General features: G+C 45.7%; 1 protein-coding gene across 1 annotated transcript; it reads right to left on the bottom strand.

Annotated features, from left to right (window-relative positions):
* Positions 1-124: 124 nt before the first annotated feature.
* daglb (diacylglycerol lipase, beta) lies at positions 125-7,497 on the bottom strand. Its single transcript, XM_067245583.1, has 15 exons — positions 6,807-7,497; positions 6,524-6,675; positions 6,186-6,360; positions 4,711-4,978; positions 4,503-4,625; positions 4,096-4,223; positions 3,863-3,989; positions 3,591-3,674; positions 3,360-3,437; positions 3,065-3,145; positions 2,825-2,952; positions 2,499-2,567; positions 2,006-2,078; positions 1,574-1,824; positions 125-1,363 (listed from the first exon to the last, which is right to left on the bottom strand). Exons 1-15 carry the CDS (start codon positions 6,899-6,901, stop codon positions 1,168-1,170), a joined length of 2,028 nt encoding a protein of 675 aa, XP_067101684.1. The 5' UTR covers positions 6,902-7,497; the 3' UTR covers positions 125-1,167.
* Between the last annotated feature and the right edge of the window lie 875 nt (positions 7,498-8,372).

Below are 8,372 nucleotides of genomic sequence, written 5' to 3'. Positions count from 1 at the left end.
TGTGTAGGCTACTGCTTCTTCTGTGTGCTGTAGCTTTAATTCAACAGGTTGGTAGGAGAAGTTTAAAGAAAGTATTGATATTCTAAACAAAGAATAAAAGAAAGTAAAAGAAACCCAGGTCACACATGTTCCAGGTCATTTTTTCATTTGTTTGAAGGCCCCACAATGAAAATTACACAAATCAGGGTGTGAAAATTAAACCCTAATCAAGAGTTTCAGAATGTTTTTCCCCATTCCTGTTAAATGACCAGAAAACAACATGACATGTACTGTATGTGAAGCGTCAACAAGTTACCAGAAATAAAAGGCTGGTAAATTCATCTACTTAATTTCCATGAAAACGATGCTCTCACATCAATCAAAAGTATTATAAGAATCATGCTCTACACTTGCTGCATATTTAAAGTGCAAAAAAACGAAATTTCCATTTAATCTCCAAGTAGTTTCCTCCCAGGCGTTGTTGTTCCGTGATGCATAGGCACTATTTACCCTGATGTTCAAAGTCTCAGACATTCAACACAAACAACCAGACAGACTACAGTTACCGAACAAACAAATCACCTTATCAACACATGAACACCCACATGATGCAGAGGATGGCTGTAGCCTCTGGGTCAGATTGTTAACAACCCCCCAATCCTCAGATCAAATGAGTATCAAGTACACATTTAAAGTTACCTAACTTTGTACACAAAGCACAATTTTTTGAAAATGACACAGTACTCTCAAAATCAGATAAATAAGCAAGAAAAATGGCAATAAGATCATGAAAAAATGCATACATAATGCAGAAACAAAGTAATTGTGACTCTCTTTCCAAGTCCTTTGGGGAAAGAGTTCTGTACATTCTGATAAAGTTTGTGTAGGATAGGGGACAGGCCCTTGGAGACAGTGGGCTATGACTGGAGAAAGGAGCAGGACAAAGCAGGAGCTTGAGAAGAGGGACTGGGGTTTGGACAAGGTATTCTGGGGCTTGGACAAGGAGGACAGGGGCTTGGACAAGGGTGACTGGGGCTTGGACAAGGGTGACTGGGGCTTGGACAAGGGTGACTGGGGCTTGGACAAGGGTGACAGGGGCTTGGAAGAGGGTGACTGGGGCTTGGAAGAGGGGGACTGGGGCTTGGAAGAGGGGGACTGGGGCTTGGAAGAGGGGCTGGTCAGTTGAACTCAGATGACATTGAGATGGCTGTTGCTGAGCGATGAGGGGCAGAGTGAGAATGGCCTGTCACGTGTCAGACTCTGTAGGGCTTGAAGCACCCGGTCGGGCATGTGGTCTGACATCATCCTGGGGCTGATTAAAATACTCCGGAACGCAGCCTCAGTGGACCACTCTGCACGGTAACGCACCTGGGAGAAACAGGATCTGGTGGAGGAGAAGATAGAGACAAGGAAGAGAGGATGATAGAACGAAAGAAAGAGAAAAGGTGCGGGAAAGAGAAGGTGAAGTAGCACAAGAAAAGGTGAGATAAAAAAATATTTGCTAAACAGAAGTATAGCTGTACTGTTAGAGATATACTGTATTACAGTATGGGAATGTGTGTGTATGTGAGTGTCTATGTAAACCTACACAGACCTGCGTGACGGTCCGTCCTCTGTGAGGTGCAGGATTCGCCCAGGCAGGTAGAGCGGTAGCTGAGCAGTGTGAACGGGCGAGTCTTCTGACGCCAAGCTCTGATAGGACGACGAGCGGCGGACCATCAGTGACTCCTCCCCCAGCAGGGGCTGGCTAAGCTCCTCCTCCCGCCTGTTGTCCATCTCAGTGGGGAAGTCGTCAGGGACTCCTCCAATGAGCTCGTACCAACAACCCTGCAGCAGAATACGGTACTAGAGGGAGGGAGAGAGAGGAAAAGGAGGGAGAAAAAGGGGGAGAGAATAGGTGGAGGAAAAGAAAGAGATGGAGGGGGTAAGGCAAGAAAGAGGGAGAGAGTAATGTGGAATGTGAGAAGGAATGTAACCTATGGAAAGAGCCTTAAGAGCTTTCTACAAACAAGACCTCCATTCTCACCTTGGGCTTATTGCAGTTAGAAACCATTTTGAGGATTCTCCTCTTCAGATCCTCCATGTTTGGATAACTTAACCTGATTATAGAACAAGAAGAAGAAAGAGCAGGGCCGGAGGAGAGAGAAAGTGAGTTGCTCTCATTTTATCAGTGTCTCTTTTAACAGGGCACGGCCAAATATAGCTGTGCCATCACTCCAGAGTCTATAACAGTGTTCACATCGCAGTACACTTTTAACTTTCCACTCTCACTCCGTACCACACAACACTTCAATACCAACTCACTCGAACACCAAGCTATCATCTCAATCCTTTGAGTAAGAGGAATTGAAACTTGACACAAACTCATAACAGTATTTTGGGTTATTTAAGTTATCTGACATCAAGCTGAGGAGAGGAGGGAGGTAGTGGGAAGGGCTAGACAGGGAAAGCATATTCCCAAGATAGGTTGAGAGGTCAGTTAAAATTCCTGGCTACCAGTAATGCATTTGTGTTCTTACCTGGGCACTAAATCCTTCCCCAGAACAACCGACACAACAAACTGTTTGGAGAAGTCAGCCAGCGCCTTACTGTGGAGTGAGGAGACAAGACACTGATCATGATAAATGCACAAATATTAGTACTAGTAGTATGATATTCTGATATAAGTAGTACTGTACTACTAATATCAGAGGAAGTAGCACAACTTCAGGACCAATCACAAATCAGTCAGTAGAGGGGGCAGCCTGGGATGACAGTTGGATATTTAAATATAAATGTCCTTCTTGGATGCTCAACGGCCAGAAGAGTTGTCATCAGTAGCCAGACAGAACGGTCCGGTCCTTACCTCATGAGTCCCCCTGGTGGAGAGAAGGAGAAGCACTGTACGCTGGGGAAGGAGCTGCGCAGCAGGATGGCCAGCAGGGACGCTGTGCCCCCACCCAGACTGTGGCCCGTGATCACTAGCTTGTACTCCTGGGATGGGGGGGGGGGGGTTGCATCATAAATAAAGAGAGACTCTTGGTGAGTTAGTCTGCTACACTGGTGATGCAGTAATACACTTTGAAGTCAGCTCTTTGCCTCTTACCGGAGCGATGGCGAAGGCCTGGTTTAAGATACCGTCGTTGACCAGTTTCTTGTAGATGTAGCCAGCTGCTTGTGACATGCCCTGGAGAAACAGAGACACACCATTCAGCTTTCAGATAGACAAGGCCAACTCAGCACCACAGATGCACTGGTCATCTTGGCCGTCCGATATACTGTCTACACAGAGCACAACTCTGGAGAAGACCCTCTCTCCACAATGTCACTGCTGCTCAAAGCTAAAGAAGTGTAACACACACACACTAATGGTGTTAGACATTCGAGCAGTCTCTCCAGACCTTGTGGGCATAGCAGGTTCCTGACACGCCCTCGATGGGCAGGTCCTCACACTCAGCAGACAGGTCCGTCAGGACGTCCTGCATGGACACCACAGGACAAACCAAAAGGGTTAGAGACAGACAAGTAGAGTAATGATATGCAAACTATTCTTTTGCTACAGGAAGGCGAATGTTCTAGGTGACCAGGTAGGTTACTGTACAGTGAGTCAAGGGAGGGCACAGGCCACTGACCCTGAGCGACAATGTTCCTCTGATTGCCACCAGGACTGCCTCCCTCTTGTGGTCCAGAGCCACGAAGAACGGGATCTCATAGATCTGGAACAAACAAGACAAGACTACAGAGCCACTGAGCAAAACACTGTTAGGCCTACCTCGGATAAGCAGTATGAATTGACATGTCTGGTTGTGTCAGTAGTTGCCGAGGTCTGATTGTTGTCAGTAATGGCATTTAGTAGGCATGTGTGTTGTGTGAGTGAGTGTACATGATCCTGTGGGTAGCTTACCTGGTTGTGAAAGCTGACATGGATGAAGTCTCGGTACTGCAGCCCAGTGCTGAGCAGGATGGAGGAGAAATGGCAGCCGAGATTGTCTCCACCTACGATGTCATACTCTGCAGTTTGGCTCCCACAGCTAAGACACACACACAGAGACACACGACCCCCGCTCAGCACAGTCCATGTGGGGCTCAGCCTCTCAGCTGGTTAACCTGGACATGGCAGACAGAGCGCAGGCTCACCAGTCCCTGCTGAGGCTGCAGGCTCCGGTCATGGGGTTGGAGTAGACGTACATGGGCCAGCCGTATGCTGCAACAGCAAACTGCATACAGTGGACTGCCTTCTCCAGCTCTGCCTCAAGGTCTTCAGCCTGTGAGGCAGAGCAGGGAAAACACACAGCTGAGGACTCACATGAACTGACTGGCTGGCTGCCTGTTGGCAGACTGAATTCCAGGTTTAATGTCCAACTAACAGATTAATGACTTAATCACTGACTTGAGAGACTACCCGATTGACTGGCTGATTGGCTGGCTGACTGTTGAGAGACCGACAGACTGAATGCCAGGTTTAATGACAGACTGATAGATGAATGCTGACTCACTGACATGAGAGACTGCCTGACTGACTGTCTAGTGAGTCCTGTACTTACAATGGGTGAGGAGGGGCTATGGGACACAACGTCTTCTGGATCTCTGCAATGCTCCATCTTATCCTGCTCCTGGTGCAGTAAGGCCAAGCCTGCTGCTATGTCACTGGCTACCAGGTCTGTATCCTGCAACACACACGCGGATCAGTAAACACACTAGTATAGAGAGACCCACACATGCACGCACATAGATACACACAGACACACTTACAGAGAAGAACCCGCTGACTAGCTGTGCGATGCTGGAGAAGGCTGCTCGGTGGCTCTCGTCCTGGGGCAGACAGCAGCATAGGAGCCGGAGCCGGCTTTCCCACACACGGACCGCCAGGGAGCGGGCAGTGGACAGGAGCTGGGAGCCCTCGCTGCTCTCCAGGTCTTTCACCCCCAGCAGTTCCTCTCTGGCAGGTTTTGGGCCAGTGCTGCCCAGGGGATCGAAAACAAACAACACCCCTATTGCCGTGGACAGCAGCAGGATCCAACTGGATGAGACAGACAGGAACTCAGCATGATAAAGAGACAAAGTCAACATTATGCAAAGTTTGGTCACGACTGTTAGATGAGTTTAGAAAGATCATGATATCATAGAGACATTTTACATGAAAACTGTCTACATGGAAGGTCAACAAAATGTTGGCATGGTTTTTAAGTATTTGACAGGGCTCCCGAGTAAAAAAAGTTTCTAAAGGTTTGAAATAAGTTTTGGAAAAACAGTTTCTAAAGGTTTGAAATAAGTTTTGGAAAAAAAGTTTCTAAAGGTTTGAAATAAGTTTTGGAAAAACAGTTTCTAAAGGTTTGAAATAAGTTTTTGAAAAAAAGTTTCTAAAGGTTTGAAAAATATTTTCTACTAAAAGGTTTGAAAAAAAAAATCTTGTTTTTTTGTTGTTGAAAAAATAGGTTTGCATCATTGATGAGTACTTGATGAGGACTTTACTAAACTTTACTGTACTCTATTGTACTCTGCTTTACGCTACTCTGTTTAGGCTTCTCTGTTTAGGCTTCTCTGTTTAGGCTTCTCTGTTTAGGCTTCTCTGTTTAGGCTTCTCTGTTTAGGCTTCTCTGTTCTCCCCTTTACTCTCCTTTCACTGTGTGTGAAAAAAGGTTTCGAAAGGTAGAAAAAAAGATAGATAATTTAAAAACAGATAATTTCAATAAAATGTTTACCTGAGGCCTGAGGAAAGTTGCTCCCCCCTGTATATTACAGTCTGGACATTTATAAAGCAATATAGTGATGCTGGTGATGTATGTTACTGTGATCATTATGTATAACAAGTTTCATCTATACACCAGTCTTTTACACTGAGAACACAGGGGGAACAGATTTCCCCTGATTTTACTACTGTAGGCTACACTACACGGATTAGCACTAGCTGTTACAGACTCTGAAAACAGGGACTGACTAACGATTGAGCAATACAACACTATACTATACTTTAAAGCCTGTATTTGAGTGCAGATTGTCTAACCAACATCAAGAAATGTACCTTATGCTCATGGAAAGTAGGTAGGTAGATAGAGTACACTATAAGCTAACACACACAACATTCAGCTCAACCAAGCAACAAGAGAAAATGTAATGATTTCGCGCGCACACAAGGAGGGGGAACAGGGGAACTGAATTTTCCGGAACAACGGGACGCTGTTAATTTCAAGCCCTGGTATGTGAAAAGGGGTAAGGGCTCCACCCACCTGGCCACCACAGCAGCTATGACCGCGCCCACCTCTGCTGGCTCGCAGCCCTGACTGTCGCCAGACACCCAGATGACCCCCAGACACGCCCACACCAGCTCAGGCAGGTACAGAAGAGCCCGTAGGTACACCAGTGCTGGGATGGAGCGCCGCGGCCCAGGGTTAGTAATTGTCCCTGTAGAAACACAGACAAAATTATTCCACATCCCTGACAGGGTGGAGGTTCAGCTGTGTGTTTCATCAATGCGTGTGTGTGTGTGTGTGTGTGTGTGTGTGTGTGTGTGTGAGAGAGTGAGTGAGTGTATGGGTGAGGGGCACTTAAATAGATGAGTATTTACCTTGAGCACTGACATAAACAATAGCACATAATGAGAGGATGATGAGAGCTAGCACGACCAGTAGGACCACCAGGTAGCTGTGGAGAACCCCTCCTCCTGGACACGCAAAGCTGTCTTTGTGGATAGTGTACAGGACCAACGTCCCAACCCACCTGTCACAACACACAGGAGAGAGCTACATCAGTATAGTCTTCTGGATGAGCGGTGACTATTATTTGTAGACAATAATTGCAATGTATATGTATCATGAATCAAAGAGTGTTGTTGTTTGCTTATCACCTACCATATCACTCTGACGAACAGCTCAAATGCGCCTGGAAATACAAGATCATCACTTGCAATCCCCCACCGCCGCCCAAACGCAACCATTCCAGGCATCTTGGCTACCGCCGGTAGTAGTCAATGAGTTTAACTTACGATATCAATTTGGTGGACGTTGACAATATATTGTGCTGTCGTGGCTGAGTAAGGTTAACGTTGGCCACTAGCTCACATTAGCTGTCACAATACTGCTGTTATTGACTTGTAGTAACAAGCTAGCATTTGAATCGTCGTTCTTCGAGGCTACGAGCCCATCAACCTATGACATGTCATCGTTGCATCTAGATAACTAGCTACACACAACTCTACAACTTCCAATATTCGTCAGCATAATTGAACATTCCTTCTTGTGTCGCGTCTCAGTTTTAACTGTAGATAATATACACAGCTTGCTATCTAGCATGCGAAAATGACCAGGCAGGAGTGCACACAAGTGCGATTGCGCACCATCTTGACCCGACGTGACTAGATATCGTTCCGTTTCTGAAAAAAATAAATAACGCCAGCTCTGGCAGCTATGCGAGCTCCTCAGACAAATAAAGATAACACCTACAGTATACCACGACTACTAAGTTGGTGTAGTAAACACCAAAAAATAGCAAAGAGCTAACCATATAGTACCAGATTTCTGCTAATGTTACAGAAACATGTTGTTGTTGTTGTCCTTTTTTTGACTCGGTGTCCGGCTAGTAATGTTTCCGGTTAAATGTAGAGCAGTGTTTACAGTTCCGCGCCTTATAAGGTTCCAATCGGATTAATGAATATCTACCATTTTCAACACCAGAAAATGGACCAAACAACGTGTATTAAACACAAGTTGTCTGAATACACAAGGATACATGTTTTAAAATGTATTTTTAAAACAGATAGCCTATCTGAGTTTGTTTCGTTAGCTAATTTGTCAATTCATTGCTCATTTGGATCCAAACTGAAACTGTCCGATCTGATGCTTGAACAAGTTAACATTGCTGTGTTTCAGGTCCACCACTTCCTTCACTGCACCTCCTGGCCCAAGGCCATGGCCCTTGCTGGCCTCCCAAAATTTACTTATAAATCAGACATTTATAACTATTGAATTGTAAGTCATTACCCCGGTTATGTGACATAGAAGATGGTACCAAACATTAATGTTAGTGATCCACTTTCTCCTGTTTTATATTCTCAGCATATCCCTGCTGGCCACTGCATCGTCTCTACCCTCAGTCTCCCTCTGGTGGAAACTGGGGTTGGTCAGTGAACAAACAGGAGTGTCTGCTCTCATCACAATTGTAGTCAGCAGGACCTTTCAAATGGAAACATCAGTTAAGGAAAATATCTTGGAGATGGATCAGGATCCAGCTCATTCTGAGAATGAAAGAGAAGATGACCTCAGCTCGTAGAAAACTTCCACATTGCTGCTCTAAGTGTCCGAGAGACTGTCATATGCAGTGCCAGCTCATTGCCCATGAGAGGTGGCATATGGGGGGAAGCGCTTCCTCTGCTGGGAGTGTGAAATGACCTACAACACCAACATGTTCCTGAGGAAACA

This window comes from Osmerus mordax, chromosome 10 (genome assembly GCF_038355195.1).
Source record: "Osmerus mordax isolate fOsmMor3 chromosome 10, fOsmMor3.pri, whole genome shotgun sequence".
NCBI classification, from domain to species: Eukaryota; Metazoa; Chordata; class Actinopteri; order Osmeriformes; family Osmeridae; genus Osmerus; species Osmerus mordax.
Note: the sequence above shows the minus strand (reverse complement) of the source record. Positions and strands in the feature narration are given on the sequence as shown.